Source organism: Theropithecus gelada, chromosome 1, assembly GCF_003255815.1.
Source record: "Theropithecus gelada isolate Dixy chromosome 1, Tgel_1.0, whole genome shotgun sequence".
NCBI lineage: Eukaryota > Metazoa > Chordata > Mammalia > Primates > Cercopithecidae > Theropithecus > Theropithecus gelada.
Genome location: NC_037668.1, coordinates 64040376 through 64061083, shown reverse-complemented (window position 1 = coordinate 64061083; position 20708 = coordinate 64040376). Strand labels below are relative to the sequence as shown.

Here is a 20708-nt window from a genome sequence, read left to right as displayed (position 1 = left end):
GGCTGGTCTCGAACTCCTGGGCTCAAGCAATCCTCCCGCCTCGGCCTCCCAAAGTGCTGGGATTACAGACATGAGCCACTGCACCCAGCCTTAACCTTTTCTCTTTTTTTTAATTAAAAAAAAAGGTTAAAGATGAAAAAGCTATATATTAGTTACATCCTTACATAGAAAGAGCTTCTAAAAATCAGTAACACTAATACACACATAGCAGTAAAAAATAGAAAAAGAATATAAAGGAAATTCATAAAAGAAATAATAAACACAGCCAGTAAGCATATGAAACAAATTCAATCTCAGAAATAATGAAAGAATTACGGATTTTAAAATGCTATGCTGCTGGGCGCGGTGGCTCAAGCCTGTAATCCTAGCACTTTGGGAGGCCGAGACGGGCGGATCACGAGGTCAGGAGATCGAGACCATCCTGGCTAACACGGTCAAACCCTGTCTCTACTAAAAATACAAGAAAATTAGCCGGGCGAGGTGACGGGCGCCTGTAGTCCCAGTTACTCGGGAGGCTGAGGCAGGAGAATGGCGTGAACCCGGGGGGGCGGAGCTTGCAGTGAGCCGAGATCGCGCCACTGCACTCCAGCCTGGGGCACAGAGCAAGACTCCGTCTCAAAAATAAATAAATAAATAAATAAATAAATAAATAAATAAAATGCTATGCTTTTTGTTGCCCACCAGATGGGCCATTTATAAGAGTAAGGAAATAACTGAGTCCTGGTACAAGTTCTGGAACTCACTCTCCCACACTGCTGATGGGACTGTAAATTAGCATAGCCATCCTGGAAGCCTGGCAACATATGTCAAATACCGTTAAAAACATGCCCCCCTTGTATTAGCCTAATGGGGACTTTTTTTAAATGTGCCCCACTTGACTCTGCAATTCTGCTTCTTGGAATTTATCCAGAGGGAGACAGATAAGTATGACAAGATGTATACTTTTTTTTTTTTTTTAAATGGAGTCTTGCTCTGTTTTCCAAGCTGGAGTACAGTGGCGCAATCTCAGCTCACTGCAAGCTCTGCCTCCCAGGTTCATGCTATTCTCCTGCCTCAGCCTCACGAGTACCTGGGACTACAGGCACATGCCACCACACCCGGCAAATTTTTTGTATTTTTGGTAGAGTCGGGGTTTCACCGTGTTAACCAGGTTGGTCTTGATCTCCTAACCTCGTGATCTGCCCTTGGCCTCCCAAAGTGCTGGGATTACAGGCGTGAGCCACTGCGCCCGGCCAACAAGATGTATACTTGTATGTGCGTGACTATTCTTTTTTTTTTTTTTTTTTTTTTATTTGAAACGGAGTCTCACTCTGTCGCCCAGGCTGGAGTGCAGTGGTGTGATCTGGGCTCACTGCAAGCTCTGCCTCCCGGATTCACACCGTTCTCCTGCCTCAGCCTCCCGAGTAGCTGGGACTACAAGTGCCCGCCACCACGCTCAGCTAATTTTTTTTTTTGATTTTTGTAGAGACAGGGTTTCACCGTGTTAGCCAGGATGGTCTTGATCTCCTGACCTTGTGATCCGCCTGCCTCGGCCTCCCAAAGTGCCAGGATTACAGGTGTGAGCCACCGCGCCTGGCTAATTCTTTTTTTTTTTTTTTTTTTTTTTGAGACGGAGTCTCACTGTGTTGCCCAGGCTGGAGTGCTGTGGCCGGATCTCAGCTCACTGCAAGCTCCGCCTCCCGGGTTCCCGCCATTCTCCTGTCTCAGCCTCCCGAGTAGCTGGGACTACAGGCGCCCGCCACCTCGCCCGGCTAGTTTTTTTTGTATTTTTTAGTAGAGACGGGGTTTCACCGTGTTAGCCAGGGTGGTCTCGATCTCCTGACCTCGTGATCCGCCCATCTCGGCCTCCCAAAGTGCTGGGATTACAGGCTTGAGCCACCGCGCCCGGCCGGCTAATTCTTTTTAAGTGGAAAGAACCTAGATGTCCATAAATAGGGAATGGTCAGAGAAATCACTGTATATTGTACCAAGGAGCCTGTGTAGCTGTCTCAAGTGATGTTGCAAAAGAATATTGTGATGCAGGGATGTTAATGGGTTTTTGTTTTGTTTTTTACATCTTTATTGAGATGTATTTCACATACTATGAAATTTATCCTTAATGGTTTTTGTTTGTTTGTTTTGAGATGGAGTCTTGCTGTGTCCCCTAGGCTGGAGTGCAATGGCGCCATCTCAGCTCATACAACCTCTGCCTCCCTAGTTCCAGCGATTCTCCTGCCTCAGACTCCCGAGACAGGCGCCCACCACCATGCCCAGCTAATTTTTTTTTTTGAGACAGAGTCTTGCTCTGTTGCCCAGGCTGGAGTGCAGTGGCGTGATCTCAGCTCACTGCAACCTCCGCCTCCCGGGTTCAAGCGATTCTCGTGCCTCAGCCACCAAGTAGCTGGGATTACAGGTGTGCACCACCAGGACCAGCTAATTTCTGTATTTTTAGTAGAGACAGAGTTTCACCATGTTGGCCAGGCTGGCCTCGAACCCCTGACTTCAAGTGATCCACCCACCTTGGCCTCCCTAAGTGCTGGGATTACAAGCATGGAGTCACTGCGCCTGGCCTCACTTAATGTATTTTAGGTGGGAAAAAAGGAAACTTATAAAATAGCATTACAGTGTGGTCCATATGTTTGTGATAATAAAACTTTCTGTAAGCACACACACAGTCACACACAGGAAGAACATGCTTCAATGTCAACACAGCAGTTACATCTGGGAGGTGAGGTCATGGGTACCCTATTTTCTTATTTTTGCGTATGTGTATTTTCTAACGTTTCTACAGAGAACATCAGTTACTTTTATATGAAGAAAAAGACAGGAACAGGCTGGGATTCTGTGTTTTTGAGTCCATTATGGAAGGGTAAAGGCTACACTCCTAAGGTGGATGTCAGGCCTCTATCCTAGGCCACCTCTCACCACTCCCTGCCTCACATTGGATGTTCAGCAGCACAAACTACCTGGAGTTGGTTGCTTGCATGCCATTTCTTACCTGGGCATGTTTGCTCACTGAGGCCCTCCTACCACAAATGTCCTGGCCCACTCCTGTATCCTTAGGGAAGTTTTCCTGGAGCCCCCCGCCCACGCTGGGCATCCTGTAACCCCTGACCTTCCCCACGTGGAACTCGTCTGTACACATCTGTTTCCTTGTCCCCCTCGGACGCTGCTTTGCCAAGGTGTTTGACTTTGGAGAGCTGGAAGAAACAACTCTTCTTTTGTGTTTTCATCTGTTTTTTGTTTTTTTTTTAATCTGTGTCCAGAGGTGTCTTTTAGTCTCTGGCCCCAGTGTCCGCCTTTCATTTTTACACAGGAGGATCTCGGGATTATCAGGCAAATCAGAGTGCTCAGTGATCTTCAGTAGTGTTCTCTGACTCTTAAATACACAATGAATTGTCTTTTTCTGAAAAGTAATTCAGGAAAAGTTTGAGTTTATGAGGGAAGAGAAAGTAAACCCTGCCACTGACAGCTTTGGGGAGTTCTTTCATCTGAGAGGACCAGAGAGTCAAGGAAAGATGGGAAGAGGGGTTCTCAGGGCCGTAGTCATCAAATTCCATGGGCATAAGAAGCCCCCAGGCCTCATGTGTAATAAACATCCCATTCCTGGGGCCTACTGTCCAGATATGGGCCAGGAATGGGCACCTCGGGTCATTAGGCTGTAGGTATTTGGAGGGCACGTCTCACTTTGGGAATAGTTGCTCAGGGTTGGTGTTCAGCTGGATGGGACTGGCTCTCCTCTGTGTCTCTGTGGTGGTCTCTTGGGGCTCTGTTTGGCATTAGCATCTGCACAAAGCACAGTTTTCTCCTCTCTGAATTTAACTGGACACTTGGTGCTGGTGTGTTGGCTCCCCACCTCTGTACCCTGTATATGCTACCTTAAAGGATGTCCACCTTTAGCATCTAATCAATCCAAGTAAAGGAGCTGTGGTTCTTTGTCACTGGGAGCCTTGGATGCTCCTCTGGGAGCGGGAGGAGGTGGCGGCTGCAGCGGAACAGCAGCAGCGGCAACTGTGTGACGCATCCCAAGTCAAAGACCTGCAGGCTGGGTTAGCATAAGGAAACTCGCTGACTTACTCAGTGAGAAGGGGTCTTTCTCTCTTGTCTAGAGCTGAGAATGAAGCGGAGAGCATCAGACAGAGGAGCTGGGGAAACGTCGGCCAGGGCCAAGGCTCTAGGAAGTGGGATTTCTGGAAATAATGCAAAGAGAGCTGGACCATTCATCCTTGGTAAGCCTCTGACCTTTGGGAAAAATGGGTGGGCTGGGAGGCAGGGGCAGGGTACATTGGCTCACATGATCTGACCTGCAGACATCAGAGTGGGGTGGCCCAACCTCAGCAGTGTGTGGTCCTGCCCTGCCCCAGGCCTGGTCCCTAGCCTCACTACTTGAAGTGGAGTATATTTGTATCAGTGGAAGACCCAAGCCTTAGGTCACTCTATACCAGGGGCTGTCAGTGTTTTAGCCGCACCAGCCTTACATCAGTCTTAGCTAATAGCTAGGCTCCGTGTCTTCCCCCAGAGAATCCTATGTGTGCCCCTAGAATGTTGATGTGCCCACAGGAAGCACACCCATTAGAAGTCATTAGCTGCATTAGAACCCAAGCTCTGGCCAGGTGGCAAGAGCTCACTATGTAATCCCAGCACTTTGGGAGGCCGAGGTGAGAGGATAACTTGTGGCCAAGAGTTCAAGACTCCGCAAGTTTGGGCTTGGGCAACATAGTGAGATCCCGTCTCTACAAGAAAAATATAAAAATTAATTGGGCATGGTGGCACATGCCTGTAGTCCTAGCTACTTGGGAGGCTGAGGCAGGAGGATTACTTGAGCCCAGGAGTTTGAGGTTACAGTGAGCCGTGATCACACCACTGCATTCCAGCCTAGGAAACAGTGTGAGACTCTGTCTCTAAAAAATAAAATAAAATGAAAACCCAAGATCATCCGAGGCACTGCTTTATGCCATTCTTGGATGGCATAATTTCACAAAGCATTTTGTATAGCCCCCCAAATTTCTTTAAATTGGCACAGAAATCCTGGCACAGGTGTTGGCAATTGGCCAGAGGAGCAGCAGAGCATTTCTGCATGATGCATAAGGACCAGCAGTCCAAATTGCTTATAGTCAGAGTTGTGGCCAGAGACTGGGAGTGAGTTTTACTTTGGGAGAGCATTTTGGACTTACAGGCACAGGATAGTTCCAGCTCCCTCATTCAGTACATAGTTAATGGTGTGTGCCTGCTACATGCCAGGCCTGTGCTGTTTGCCAGGCATGCAGCAGTGAATAAGACAGACAAGTTCCATCCCTCACAGAGAAACAAACAACTCACCAGTCATCACCGGTGGTGCAAGTGCCTTGAAGAAATTCCACGATGATGTGAGATGAGAAGGGCCTGTGGGTAGGGCAGGCAAGAAAGGCCTGTCTATGAGGAAGCTCCATGTGAGCTGACACCTGAGGAGGACGAGCAGCATCTGTGGGAAGAACACTGCAGACAGAAGAAATAGCACTGCAGAGGCCCAGCAGCAGGAAAGGGCTTATTACCACGTTGGGAACTAGGAACCCAACATTAGGAGCTAGAGTACGGCATGGGACAGGGAATCCTCGCTTAGAAAGGTGGGAAGGAACCGAATCATGCAAGGCCTTGGAGGCCAAAGAGTTTGGGTGGTATGTTAAGAGCAGTGGGTCTATGAACATGTCACTGGTAAAAAGGAAAACAAAGAGCAGCAGACTTTGTTAAGAGTTTTTCACGCAGCAGTGGCACTGTGACATCAGATTTCCACTCTGAAAGCTCAGGCAAGGCGCTGTCAAGGGACAACAAGCACTGTGCATCTCCAGAAGTACAGAAGGTCCCCAAAGCTGGCACTTGAACAGGGGCCAGATGGCTGTATCAGAATCACCAGGGAACCTGTTGCAGCTATAGTTTCCTGGATCGTCACCCTGCAGTTGCTCTTCAGAGGATCCAGGATCTCTTGGGTTTGTTGGTTTTTTTGAGACAGGGCTTTGTTCTGTTGCCCTGACTGGAGTGCAGTGGCACAAACATAGTTCACTGCAGCCTTAACCTCCTGGGCTCAAGCGATCCTCCTACCTCAGCCTTCCAAGTAGCTGGGTCTACAGGTATGCTCCACTGTGCTCAGCCAATATTTTATTTTTTGTTGAGAAGAAGTCTCACTATGTTGCCCAGGCTGGTCTCGAACTCCTGGGCTCAAGCAGTCCTCCCACCTCAGCCTCCCAAAGTGTTGAGATTACAGGTGTGAGCCACCGCACCCAACCTGGATCTCTTGGTTTTTTTTTCTTTTTTTTTTTTTTGAGACGAATTCTCGCTCTGTCGCCCAGGCTGGAGTGCAGTGGCGCGATCTCCGCTCACTGCAAGCTCCGCCACCTCCTGGGTTCACGCCATTCTCCTGCCTCAGCCTCCCAAGAAGCTGGGACTACAGGCGCCCGCCACTACGCCTGGCTAATTTATTGTGTTTTTAGTAGAGACGGGGTTTCACCGTGTTCGCCAGGATGGTCTCGATCTCCTGACTTCGTGATCCACCCGCCTCGGCTTCCCAAAGTGCTGGGATTACAGGCTTGAGCCACTGCACCTGGCCGGATCTCTTGTTTTTAATAGATGCTCCCAGAGACTCCAGCATGCACCCAGGGTTGAAAACCTCTCTTTGGGAAATGTGCCTGCAAACGCTGGATGTGCTCCAGGCAGAGCACACATAGCCCTCTATTTTTGGAGGGGAGACCTTGAAAACTCTACCAGGAGACCTTGGTGGGGGGGAATCAGTTCAGTACACGTGAGGTATGGTGCCCTCCTGAATAGAAGGTCTAGTAAGAAAGACCACATGGTGACCTGGCATTGTGACAGCCAGGGCTTCTGAAAAGGAGACCAGCAGCTCTCTGTGCCGTAGGTCCTCGTCTGGGCAACTCACCGGTGCCAAGCATTGTGCAGTGTTTGGCAAGGAAAGATGGCACGGATGACTTCTATCAGCTGAAGGTAAGTGAGACATGAGGGTGAGGGTGCCTCAGAACCAGGGCCTGTCATGCCAACCCACTCCTCCCTCCTCCACCTTCACACCTGCGTCATTGTGAACAAGAGTAGTGCCATTTCTTCCCGAGAAGCAATCAAGTTCACAGTCTCCCTCGGAACAACTTCTGATTTAAAGAGTTTTGTCTGTGCATAAATTACATCACCATCATATTAAGAAAAACTATTTCACTTGGTGTGTCTATGTGTGCACTGTACACAAATGTCATGTCGTAGAAAGCCCCCTGCTTCCCCCATTCTGGTTGTTCTGCTGTGTCAAGTGAGGTGTTCTGGTTTTGGTTTTATTTTTGTGCTTTCCTAAAGATCCTGACCCTGGAGGAGAGGGGGGACCAAGGCATAGAGAGCCAGGAGGAGCGGCAGGGCAAGATGCTGCTGCACACTGAGTACTCGCTGCTCTCTCTCCTGCACACGCAGGACGGCGTGGTGCACCACCACGGCCTCTTCCAGGTGAGCGGCCTGCCCCCCCCACCCTTCGCACCCACCTCTGGCTGGCTCCAGGGGCTGCCACTTGCTGGGGCCACAGCCATACGAGCAGCTCACGTGACCCTCGGGTGTCCCTGCCATGCTGCGTACATCAGGACTTCCAGGGTGGGTGGCTGGGCTGGGCTGGGCTGGAAGTCAGGCTGGACCACACTGGCTGTGCTCCTGTGGGGATGGTTACAGCCTAGCCAGGAATGCATACAGTTTGCATCTTACAGCAGCCAGGCTCTCTTTGAAGAGCCGCTTTTCTGAGAAAAGAGGAAAGCAGGAAGTCACTTAAAGACACTCGGGCCCAGGCCAGGCGCGGTGGCTCACGCCTGTAATCCCAGCACTTTGGGAGGCCGAGGTGGGTGGATCACAAGGTCAGGAGATCAAGACCATGCTGACCAACAAGATGAAATCCCATCTCTACTAAAAATAGAAAAATTAGCTGGGCATGGCGGCACGTGCCTGTAGTCCCGGCTACTGGGGAGGCTGAGGCAGGAGAATCGCTTGAGCCCGGGAGGCGGAGGTTGCAGTGAGCCGAGATTGCACCACTGAGCTCCAGCCTGGGCAACTGAGTGAGACTCCATCTCAAAAGGGCCCTCTTGTCCTTTTTTTTTTTTTTTTTTTTTAATGGAGTCTCGCTCTGTCGCCAGGCTGGAGTTCAGTGGGGCGATCTTGACCCACTGCTACCTCCACCTCCCAGGCTCAAGCGATTCTCTTGCCTCAGCCTCCCAAATAGATGGGACTACAGGCATATGCCCAGCTAATTTTTGTATTTTTAGTAGAGAAGGGGTTTCACCATGTTGTCCAGGCTGGTCTCAAACTCCTGACCTCAGGTGATCCACCCACCTCGGCCTCCCAAAGTGCTGGGATTACAGGCGTGAGCCACCGTGCCCAGCTCTGGGCCCTTTTTAGCTGCATCGTCAGAAATTGGCCAGGCTAGGGTGGGAGGGAAGACGACAAGTAGGAACCAGCATTTGGGGTCGTCTGTAGATCTCCACAGTTGTTTTGGAGCCACCTGTTCTTCCGCCTGCTCAGGCATTTCAGTTTGTCCAGCAAACGTGCCTGTGCTCCTGTGCTCAGATGTTCCAGGTCCCTTAGGAAAGGTGTTGATTAACAGTGTGTACCTGACAAGAACCATTCTTGGGGCAGCACTGAAGTTGTGTCTCCAGAAATGAAGAGTTGGGTTCAGAATGACCCGAGGCCTCTTTACAGGCCTGGGAACAGCCTCGTTCCTCAGCTGAGCGTCCACTGAGCCCTCAGCCATTTGCTGGCCAGGACCAGCTCTTGCTAAGACAGACCTGCTGTTTCAGAGGCAGCACAGTGCCAGAGACAGCACTCAGGTTTTGATGCTGACAGTCCTGGATTCAGCTAGTATGACCTTGGGCAAGTCACTTCAGGTCTCTAGGCCTGAGATTCCCCATCTGTAAAATGGGGATAGTGATAACAGTACCTACCTCCAGTGGTGGTTGGGACGATGAATGAGAGTGTGTCAGGCACCGAGCTGCTGCTGGAACTCTGTCATCATCATTGCTGTTCAGGCAATAAAAACTCCTTGTCAGCTTGAGTTCCTGAAATAGAACAAATGGAAAGCACTTCCCACCCCGCATGTATACACCCCACCAAGGTCTTTGTTCTTAGATTTGCAATTAGAGGTGACTCAGAGTATTATTAGGCAACTCCAGAAATTAAGAGTATCCCCGTAAACATGAAATCAAATTGAGAGTGATTGTGGTTTCTTGGTATTTTGTCTCTGATATCTTCAGCAGCTTGGCCTTAGTGCATGTCATTTTGGATGAGAGAACCTGGCTGATCGAAAGTGTTTCTAGTATACCGTCTGTGTGCCAGACACTGTGCTAGGGCCTCTGAGAAAAGCAAATATGAGGTGTGGTCCTGCTCTTAAGAAGAAATGTGGAGACTGGGTGCAGTGGCTCACACCTGTAATCCCAGCACTTTGGGAGGCTGAGGCGGGCGAATCGGATCACAAGGTCAGGAGATCGAGACCATCCTGGCTAACATGGTGAAACCCCGTCTCTACTGAAAATACAAAAAAATTAGCCAGGCATGGTGGCGGGCCCCTGTAGTCCCAGCTACTTGGGAGGCTGAGGCAGGAGAATGGCGTGAACCCGGGAGGCAGAGCTTGCGGTGAGCTGAGATTATGTCACTGCACTCCAGCCTGGGTGACAGAGTGAGACGTTGTCTCACAAAAAAAAAAAAAAAAAAAAGGAAAAGAAGAAGAAATGTAGATATTTAGTCCTCCAGGAGTTCCCCAGAGGGGACAGGTCAGTGTACGCCGCATGACACCAAGGACTTCCTCAAGATGGTCAGATGAAGTCCGCAGGTTGTACCTGTTTTTTGTCTTACTCGAAATACCTTTCAGCAAGGAAAATGGGTCTAGAGCTTGCTAGCATTGTGTCCATCTCGCAGCAACAACATTGGTGGCAGTGCCCACTTACTGAGCCCTGGCAGTGCAGGACCTAAGCACAGGACATGGATTGTCTTATTTACTTCTCTCGGGCTGTGAGGGAGGGATTACCAGCTCCCTTCTACCGATTAGGAACTAGAGACCTGGAGAGGGTAAGCAAACTGCCCAGGTCCCACAGGTAAAACAAGGTGGCTGGGGCCTGAACCCAGCAGTCTGAGGTCAGAGTCACTCTTAGCCACCACTATGTGACTGTCAGGAGCACTGCATCCATGAGGAAAACAGGTGTCCTGGACACACAGAACCTGTGTGGCCTCTGGAGCCTGCCAAGATTGACCTCTTTCTAACTTCTACCATCTTAGACATCGAGAGGGGTTCTGTTGGTAATTACTGGAACCTGGGTGCCGTGGAGGGAGGATGCCCATTTTTGCTGCTTAAGCACTGGGCTGAGAGGGCCCTTGGGCTTTAAATGCCCAGACCTGATCTGAATCCTTTGCATTATGATCAAAGCATTAAGCTTTCACCTGAGATGTTTTAGCTTCAGCCTCTTGCTGGTCCTGGCATTTGGCACACAAGAGGCTTCACAGTGCTGAGCCACCCCATGGTCTAGGCTGCCCAGGCCTTAGTCCTCTATGGCCTGCACATGCAGGCTAATTCCAGGCTCCCTCACTGGTTTGAGTGTCCAACTCCAGAGAGTCCCAAGCCCTGGCCTTGGCCTTGTCGAGTTCACAGCCAAGCCCTGTGCTGCCCCCTTGCCTCCCAGGACCGCACCTGTGAAATCGTTGAGGACACAGAATCCAGCCGGATGGTTAAGAAGATGAAGAAGCGCATCTGCCTCGTCCTGGACTGCCTCTGTGCTCACGACTTCAGCGACAAGACCGCTGACCTCATCAACCTGCAGCACTACGTCATCAAGGAGAAAAGGCTCAGCGAGCGGGAGACTGTGGTCATCTTCTACGACGTGGTCCGCGTGGTGGAGGCCCTGCACCAGGTGAGGCCACACTCTGCTGCCACACCTTCTGGCCACAGAAAGCCACCTTTCTTGCTGCTGCTGAGCAGAAGGCAGCTCTGTCCTGCGCACCCGGGTGTGCTTTGCAGCTGGGAGTGTCCAAAAGAAAAGCGGCTGAATGGCAGGTGCACAGGGGGAGGCACAGTGCCACCCTGCAGGCCACCTTCCTGGTGAGGGCTGACCTGCAGCCCAGCAGAGCCCGTGTGGTAATTCTCCATCAGTTAAGAGGCCTGGTGTCCCCCATGTAGTGATGACAGTGAGATACCCACCCAAGCAACTACAGCACGTCTGAGCTTTTTGTAGGATTAGATGTGTCAGACATGCCAGGACAAAGGGTAGGAGAGCCTGAGCCTCTTCCCGGTGCACCACTAATGTGGGCCGAGCCTGTGGTACTTAGTCACAAAGCGATGACAGCTCCTCCCCGACCCCCAGATCCATCCTGTCTATGGAATGTCTAATGGAGGTGAAAAGATGAGTGACTTTCCCCACCAGCCGCTGCCCAGAGGGGAGAAAGAGCTGAAGAAGCTGCCGCAGATAGGGAGACACTGACTAGGTGCACATTCATTCCCCATCCAGATGCATGGGTCATGTGAACTTAGAACTGTCCTGATCTGCCTGTGGTTGGAGCCTAAAGAGACACATCATAGAATTTTTCCCACCTTCTCTAACACCGGGAGGGCCCCCATCTTACAGGGTGGGCCCTTACCCCACCTCTCACATTGACAATATAAACCATATGCCTGTCGTTTTGCAGAAGAACATCGTGCACAGAGACCTGAAGCTGGGGAACATGGTGCTCAACAAGAGGTAAGATGCCTGTCTCTTCGTCCACGCTGTTACCCTAGGCCTGGGGCAGGCTACACATTGCAACTCTCTGGTGCCCTGCAGTGTCCTCATGGAGATTCCGACTCAAAACAACCCACTTCCTTCAGGAATCCCAGGACTCTGGGGATGGGATGAACATGGGAATTGGGGGCTTGCTGAGACTGGGAGTTTTGAGCCACAGAAAGGGAGCTCTGGGAAGAACTTTAGATCTCCTCCCTGGTCCATTTATTTGTCATGCCTGGCTCCTAGTGGATACTCAGAAAATTACTATAAAAATGGACTAAATGTCAGGAGCAGTGGTTCCTGCCTGTAATCCCAGCATTTTGGGAGGCTGAGGCAGGAGGATCACTTGAACCCAGGAGTTTGAGACCAGCCTGGGCAACATAGTGAAGACCCCCATCGCTACAAAAATGTATCTTTTTTGAATGGACAAACGGGGTGAAGGAATGAGCAAAATGAGGCCTTGTTGTAGGTCAGTTTCCTCAGGAAACAGACTCTGAGGTTTACGTGCAGGAGGTTTACTGTGGAGTGCTCTCAGGGTGACGGGGTGGAATTAGGCAGAGGGAGAAGCTAAACCTCAGTGAAGTCCCAGCAGGGCCTCAGCCTGAAAAACTTGAGAGTGGGATGGCCCTGCAGATGGCCTGCGCATGGCCTTTGTGCCCCTCCCCCCCAGCAGTCACTGAATGTCTGCTGTCCATAGGGAGGGGCACTCCCTTAGGCGAGGCAGCTGCTTTTGGCTAAGAGAGCCTCCTGGAGAGGGATGCAGCTGTGAGTAGTTACCTGTAAAATGTGACTAGCTCTCTCAGCAGCAGGAAGAGCATGCCTTAGACTTGGAGGTGATCAGGCGGCCCACCCCAACATTGTTGGTGAACCAGCAGCAGAGGGAGACCAAGCGCGGCCCTGGTTTCAGGTTGTCATCCCACCTCAGCAGAGGGTCCTGGGCCTCTTTGGAGTGATCTGGGACAGTGCTACCACTGTCTCACCATGTTGGAGGGACCACCAACCATGTAGGGACCCAGGACCGGCAGGAAGTGGGCCCACTCTGTGGACTACCACCATCCTGGAAATGCGGGGCTGAGAAGGGCGCATCTGCCCCACCCTGCCCCGCCCCCAGCCGTTCTTCCTGAGCCTCCCTCCCTCACCTCTCAATTCGGCATGGAGCAGGTTGGAGGGCTTACAAAGGCAGCCCGAATCTCACAGCAGAATTGTTGTGGGTGATTCATTCCATGATGTGGCTGTACCAGCCCAGCCCAGGAGGGGCCCGAGGCCCACTGTCCTCTAAAGGGGCCAAAGCCACAGTGGTCAGAGGAAAAGAAGCTGCCTGAAAGCTGGCCTCCGGGGAGGGGGCATTACCTTGTGCCCCATCTCAGCTGATGGCGAGTTACTGCTGGGGGCTCCAGACCCACAGCTCCAGCCTGAGAGGCCATCGGGACGGTGCTGTGCATCTCAGCAGCTAAGCCTTCTCCATCCTTCGACTAGCACCACCTGGTGCTGGGGCTGCAGACAGAAACTCTCAGTGCCACCACTACCCTCTGGAGCCTACCATCTGATGGGGTACTGACCAGAAGATGGTATCATGTGTGGAGGAGCAGCATGCAGAGGGCAAGGGGCATGTGGAGGGACAGTGGCTGCTGCCTGAGTCGATTCGCGAAGGATGAGTTGGGATTTGCCAGACTGAGAAAGTGAAGGGATGAGAACCTTGCCCTGCTATACTCTGCAGGGGGAAGGGAGGGAAACAGGAAATTCCAGGGCTGCTTAAACCCTGGACTGGCTGAGTGAGTGAGTTGGAGAGGACGGAAGCAGCACGGACATGGGGGTCAGACCTGGCTCACTTCCCAGTGCCAGCTCTTCGTCATCTTGGAGACCGTGAGAGTGTGTTCGTTTGGTTACTTATTGATTGAATTCATTTATTGAGGTACCAAGCACTTCTCTGAGCTTCCATTTCCTCATCTCTGAAAGTCAAGGTCATCCTGGCTTCCTGGGAAGACTGGCCTGAGATGCAAATAAGTGGATGTGAGGCTACCTAATATGATGGGCTTTGGCGCATCACAAGCACACCCCAGTGCTAATCCAGCCAGGACTGGAGAGCCTGTGGCTGAGAGACAGGAGAACAGGACCCGTGGGCTCACGTCTCTGGAAATGAGGCCTGCTGCATGTTGAGCGGCCAACGAGGACACCCCTGGTGAGGGCCCAGCGGTCCCCTAGCCATAGCTCTGCACCATGAGAGGAGGTGGTAGGGAGCCCCGACTAAACCAGCCCTGGACTGTGGAGAGCCAGTTGTCCTAGAGTTGGGAAATTGGGTCCTGCCCCTTCCCCTGGCCCTCTCTGGGGCTTTGGGCCAGTCCCATCTTGCTGTGGACTACAGGCTCACTGTTCACAAAGAGGGCATAATTTTGGGGCACCTAAATCCATCTGGCCACAGAGCCCATGTCTCCTCCAGCTGGACTAGAGAGCTCCCAGGCCTTCCACAACAGCCATTCATTGGCTCTAAATGAGCATCGCGGGGTTGTCATGGGAACGTGCCGGGCTCATGCCTGCTAACCACACCAGCACTCCTGGCCCCTCTGTGTCGCTGGGGGATTTGCTTCCAACTCTCACTTTTGCAGGCCTCCTTGGTCCTGGGAGTGTAGTCAAGGGGTCGCACCACCCTGCAGACACCGGCGTGGCTGTAGCAGCTCTGCTGTGAGTGTGCGTGCCTGCTCCTCAGGGTGCAGAATGCCGACGCCTCACTCACACCCAGAACCAGACAGAGGTTCTGGCTGCCTTGCACTTGAGTCATGGGCGCTCCAGAGCGGCAGGGTGGTGTGGTGCAGCGAGACTCACTGCTCTGTGTGTGTCCTCTGCCACATCCTCTGCTCTGGGGCCCCACTGTCACCTCGTTCCGTTGAGAGTTGACCTGAAGGAGCTCTAGCCCACTCCAGCCCCTTCCCGCCCGTCATGCCAGGCTCTGCCTCCACTGGAGCAGCAGGCGGGCCAACTGGAGGCCTTCTCAGCAGAGCAGAGCGCTCCCAAGGAGCAGACAGGGGAGGTGTTGGCAAGGCAGCTGCAAGGACAAGTTCATCCCGCTTTGGATTTTAAAAGGATCGAAATTCGAAATCCTCTTCTGGGGTTATGCGAGGTGCTGTGGGGTCTTTCTGCTTCCTCCTTTCTTTTTGGTAGGCAGGCAACATACCAAGTTCCTAGAAAAGGAGAAAAACACTGTGGCAGCCCAAAGGGCCATAGCTAAAGCGTGACTCACTCAGAGCCAATCCTGCTGACACACGTCCCGTCCCTCTGTCCCACTCTGCCCTTGCCCCCTCCTGTCAGGGCCAGACTAGGACGTGTGGGACTCCCAGGGAGCTGTGCACCTCCTGCTTGGGTGGTGGTGGCGGGGCAGGGGAGCATTGCCAAACCTCAGGAGGCCTTGGAGCTGCCCGTGCCGCTTCCTGTGGAGAGACTCCAGTGCTCCTGCCGCTCAGCCCTGCAGAGCCTCAGCTGTGCCTGCTCGTGCCCTGGCAGAGGGCGGGAAAGTCCCACCAGCAGTGTTGAGTTGAAAGCTCAGCCACACTGGCACGTGCTGTCCCAGGCCTGTTGTCACACCATGGCACCTCTCCCCTGCCGCCTCCAAGACAGAATCTTTCCCACCAGGTGTGCCAACCACCAGCTGCTACTATTTGCCAGGCACTGGACTAAGTGCTGTCCGTGAGATTGTCTTATCTTGCTGAATCCTAACCCAGTTCTGGAGTTTGGTGCTAGGATTTCACTGTTGTACACATGAGGAAATGGAGGTTTAGCAAGAGATTCACACAGCAAGGATGTGGCAGAGCCAGTACTAGGAACCTGACTCCCAAACCCACCGTACTGTCTCCTGAGCTGTCCTCCTCCCAGCGTCTTGAGCCTCAGAGACCCACAGGATACATTTGCAGCTTCCGCAGCCATCTCTAACCAGGAGTGCCTCTGCTCTGTGGGAACCTTCTGGACAAGAGGCCTGAGCAGTCCTATATTCAGGGCAGCGGCACTGGAGCTTCAGAGCTAGAGCAGTCCACTCCTTGACATGCATGTGACCCTTCGCAGTGACCCTTCACCTGTGCGCTCAGGCTCTAGCCGCCCGTGGGTCACCAGTCAGATTCCTATGGCAGCTGACAGGGCAGGCCTGTGTAGGCCCTGGACTCGGCGTTTCCGTGAGGAATCCAGAGGACAGACTAACCTTTGTTTTGCATCAAGGCCTTTGCCAGCAGAATTCCCCAAGATTGCTGAGGGCTCTCAGAACCTCCTGGACGCAGCTCCTGGGGAAATCCACCAGCAGCCACGCGTGCGCTGTGCCTCTGAGAGCTCTGAGAGTTGATGGTAGTGAGAGGCAGCCCAAGGCCCCCATGGAGCTTTCCTTCCTGCTGTCCTCCCAGCTTTTCCCCCTAGCTTTTCCACCCAGCCAGCCAACACAGCAGCAGGGCAGTTGGGCAGAGAGGCACCCTTCCTCGTTGCCTGCCCCCGTGGGCCAGGAAGCCTTTCCCGGGCCTCTTAGACAGGGCCTGCCCCCACTCCCAGCCTCCGGTGTGGTGCAAGGTCCTCTCAGGGCACTTCCTTTTGTCCACATGTGAGTTTTCTCCAAAGGATCAGAGCCCAAAGCTGCTCTGCCCCACGCCTTTCAGAGGGAGAGTCTGTGATGTTCTAGCCAGGGCAGAGTCACAAGTACAAGGTAAGGGATGAGTCAGTTTTGATGGAACAGAAGGAAAAGTCATTCAGGGCCTGGGGCCCTGCCCAGGGACACATCTGGGCATGAGGAAGCTGTCAGTTGTGTGCGCAGCTCTGGGACCTCGCAGACCTGGGCTTGGATCCTGCCGTTCTGCTCACCAGCTGCATGACCTTGGCCAAGTCCTTTCACTTCCCTGTGCCTTTGTTGTATCATCTGAAACCGGACAGTGAGAAAATCCCCCTCACTGGCCACTGTCAGTTTCTTCCTCTGCAGTGGTTGTGGGGCCAAGTGAGACAGTGACCTGACAGACTTCGTGGTGTGGGGGCGGCTGGGGCCACCCTGGGGTCACCTCCCAAGGTGGAGTCACTCATCTCTGCTGGCCTGCCTTTTCCTCATGTGTGAATGAGGAAATTGAACTAAATCTCTGGTCACTCCCAGTCTAGAATATGACACGAGGCTGTTTTTGGGAAATCTCTGAAAGTTGTTCTAAGCCCTATGCTGTACCCCGAGATTCATCCAGGGCAGCAGGTCCGGGGATGGCCTGTGCAACACTCAGGACCTGGGAGAGAAGCCAATCCCTGCTAGGACAGCTCGGCTGGTGGCCAGAAAAGTCTGGGGCCTGATTCCTCTGCTCCCTGGAGAGGGGGTTGGGGCAGCTGTTTCGCCCTCTGGCGAGAAGCCCACCTCCTGCTGTTCAGGATCAGGGACTGGCCCAGTGAGGTGTGCCCTGCCTATGTGTCTTGTGCCCGTTGCTATAGACACTGAGGTTTGTTCACTCTCTGTCTCCCATTCCTAGGACACATCGGATAACCATCACCAACTTCTGCCTCGGGAAGCATCTGGTGAGCGAGGGGGACCTTCTGAAGGACCAGAGGGGCAGCCCTGCCTACATCAGTCCTGACGTGCTCAGTGGTACGTGTGTGTGCCAGGCAGTGGGCCTCCAAGCTCAGTACAGCCAGGCTCTGTGACAATCCACTCAGCAAATCTGTGGGCAGGCCCTGGGCAAGGTGCTGGCGCTTCACTGGGGGCCCAGACCAGTACTGTCACTCCCCATACAAAATGTTTGGTCTGTTGGAGGTGGAAGACGTAACGATAACACGAATGCATGTTTAATTCCTCTGAGATTAGTGCTAGGGAGGAACGGGATTGCTGTGAGCGTGGATGAAGGGTGCTTGCAGGACTTTCCCCACAAGGTAACAGTTAAGCTATGATCTTAAGGGGAACTAGGAATTCCCTGGGTGTGTGTGACTGGGCTGAGGCGGAGGGTCCCAGAGGCAGCACAGCACATTGGAGCAATTTCAAGCTGCTCAGAAGTGAGCCTGGTTCAAGGGGAAGCCAGAGAGGTGTGCAGGGGCCAGAGCAGGCAAGGTCTGGCGTAGGCCTCGTTAAGAGACGTCATCCCTTACTTCAAGTGCGAGTGGAAGCCATTGAACAGTTCTCAACTGCGCGTGCCACTGTGAGTTTGCATTTCAGAGCCCTCACTCCCTGTCTTTGTTCACTCATTCTGTTACTATTTGCTGAGGGCCACCCAGGCCCAAAGCTCTGTTCTAGACACTTTGGAGATGACAGTGAACAAAGTAGACAAACATCGTTGCCTTCATGGAGCTGACTTTCTAGTGGGGTTGAGACAGATAATACACAAAACAAATAAATGACTCACGGGCCGGGCGCAGTGGCTCATGCCTGTAATCCCAGCACTTTGGGAGGCTGTGGCGGGTGGATCACAAGGTCAGGAGTTCGAGACGAGCCTGGCCAATATGGTAAAACCCTGTCTCTACTAAAAATACAGAAATTAGCTGGGCGTGGTGGCAGTTGCCTGTAATCCAAGCTACTTAGGAGGCCAAGGCAGGAGAATCGCTTGAACCCGGGAGGCGGAGCTTGCAGTGAGCTGAGATTGCACCACTGCACTCCAGCCTGGGCAACAGAGCGAGACTCTCATCTCAAAAAATAAAAAAAAAACTCCCAAAGTTACTGCCCACTGATCTGATTTCCAAGTTCCAGACACAGTGCTGAGCGTGACTCACATTATCTGTTGAAACCACACAGCTATCCTGTGAGGTCAATATCTTAAGTTCTTTTCTCACAGATGAGGAAATTGAGGCTTAGAGATGACATCTCTTTTCCAAAGTCATAGCTAATAAATAGTAAACTGGAAAATGGAGGCAGAGCCCCAGGGCTGCCTCCCACTAAAGCCCATGCTCCCAACTCTTTCACCATAGACTCTGTTGGTTTCCCTTTCCCCCTTGTCCTTGGCCCAAATCCTTTAGGGAACCGGGGCTTACACCAGCTCCCATCCCTCCAACATGGAGAACTTGGGGTTGTCTCCAGGATCCTTCATCCCCACCCCACACGTGAGTGCGCCCTTTCTGTGCAGTGGCAGAGCCAGCCTCATCCCAGGTCTTCACACACGTCCTGGTGAGCAGGCTGCTGTAATACAAGCACTTACAACTCCCTCGGAGGCTCCCCCAACTGCTGCTTCTGCTGGAGAGCCAGGCCTGTCCCCAGGGCTGCCCATGTGCAAAGCCAGTAGCACCTTTCCCGAGACCTGGGGGTTTGGTTGGAGTCACCACAGCCTCTGCTAGAGGGATCTGGGTGCCAGGGGTATACCCTAACTCCCTGGGCACCACCCCCATGGCCCAGCACAGCCTGACACCCTCCACAGTAATCCCCAAAGCATCCCTATAGGAGATAGAGCCAGGCTCCTCCCTCCACCGAGCCTGTGAGTGGGGCTGTGGCTGTTTGCAGGGCTCGGACGGGGGGCTGGCCCTGGTTGGGACTCCTCTCTCACAGCACCAGGCTAGAGTGGCCTTCATGTGCAATCAGAAGCTCTGTGGGCCTCCCTGCTGTTGCCAGCAGCCTATCCTTCTGGCTCTTCCAGACTCGTGCCAGTCTTGGAGGATGAAACAAAGGGATCTGACTGAATCAGAAAGAGTCTTCGACTGGGAGACCAGAGACATGGGTTCTCAATTCTGGCCTTGCTGTTGAACAAGCTGTGTGATCACGGCCTCCAATCTCCTTCTGACTTCAGCTTCCTCCCTCCTGGGTTAGAAGCTGAAGTACCAGCCCTACCATGTGGGTTTCGGGCCCAGGTCTGCCCTTTCATTTGTTCTCCATGTGCCCAGCATGAGCATGGGGCATGGGGCTGTGAAAAGGCAGACCTGGTCTGGCCCTCATGGAGGTGATAGTCTGGCTAATAACCGTGTGAATTTGGGGAAGTTACAGACCTTTCTGGGCCTCCGTTTTTTCATCTATAAAATAGGGATGGTAGTAGTAGTACCTGAGGGATTAACTAATGCCCTTAATCAGCCGGGCACCGTGCCTTACTCCTGTAATCCCAACATTTTGGGAGGCCAAGTTGGGCGGATCACGAGGTCAGGAGATCGAGACCATCCTGGTTAACGTGGTGAAAACCTGTCTCTACTAAAAATACAAAATATTAGCCAGGTATGGTGGCAGGCGCCTGTAGTCCCAGCTACTCGAGAGGCTGAGGCAAGAGAATGGCGCGAACCTGGGAGGCGGAGCTTGCAGTGAGCCGTCTGGCATGATGATTTGCTGAAGGGGAAGCTTGCAGGTGCAGTGTCCCCTCAGAAGCCAAAGCCCAGGGAAGGTTGCCTGCCTTGGTCAGGCTCCCAGCAAGTTTGTCTGGGGAGGGGCCAGTCATATGTCCAGGTCAGGGCAGAGGCTCAGGCTGAGGGAACCCTCCGCAGGTCCTGGAAGCAGATCCTTCCTGCCTAAGTCAGCAGGACAGCTCAGCAGGAAGCATCTTCCAGACACGGGAAGAGAGGCAGCACCTTTTTTGGAGCCATACAGAGCTAAGAATGGTGGCACAAGTAATCAGTTCTGTACTGGCGACCCCACTTGGTGGAGCAAGTTCTAGGAAGAGGGGGCTGTCCTCGAGTCAGCCATGGGGTCAGCCACACAGTCACCGCAGCTGCTCTTTGGCACCGGGGGCTGGAAAGAGCCAAGGATGACACAGCCTGGAAAGAGCTTGGGAGAAGCTCGTCTTCCACAGAACTACCTGCTGTACCAGCCAGGGCAGGTGCTTATTCCCCACAACAGCCCTCTGTGGTAGGCAACAGCGCTATCCTGAAGGTGCCGTGGTACCTTCTGAAGACACAGGCTGAGGCCTGTAATGGCACTGCCATGCCCACATGGCACACCCTCTCCTGGTTAAACTGCTTGCCCTTCACTGGGCCCTGGGCGCCCAGGGAGATGACGCTAGGGTGCCTAGCAGCATCTCTTCCACGCCCACGGAGAACAAAGTTGTGTTCTGGCGTCCAGGCTGCCACAGCCTGCTGGTGTACCGGAGGGTG

The 20708-nt window shown here is 52.9% G+C and overlaps 1 protein-coding gene across 3 annotated transcripts in view; it reads left to right on the top strand.

Moving 5' to 3' along the window:
• STK40 (serine/threonine kinase 40) overlaps positions 1-20708 on the top strand; it is a 48593-nt gene that overhangs the window by 22325 nt on the left and 5560 nt on the right. For 2 of the 3 annotated variants that reach the window (XM_025379758.1, XM_025379741.1), the window contains exons 2-7: positions 4089-4208; positions 6866-6951; positions 7306-7449; positions 10653-10880; positions 11653-11705; positions 17192-17307. In XM_025379758.1, coding sequence (XP_025235543.1) covers positions 4097-4208; positions 6866-6951; positions 7306-7449; positions 10653-10880; positions 11653-11705; positions 17192-17307 — 739 coding nt within the window. In that variant the 5' untranslated portion in view covers positions 4089-4096. Of the gene's footprint in view, positions 1-4088; positions 4209-6850; positions 6952-7305; positions 7450-10652; positions 10881-11652; positions 11706-17191; positions 17308-20708 lie in introns of all 3 variants that reach the window. The other variant, XM_025379751.1, reaches the window with a different exon arrangement.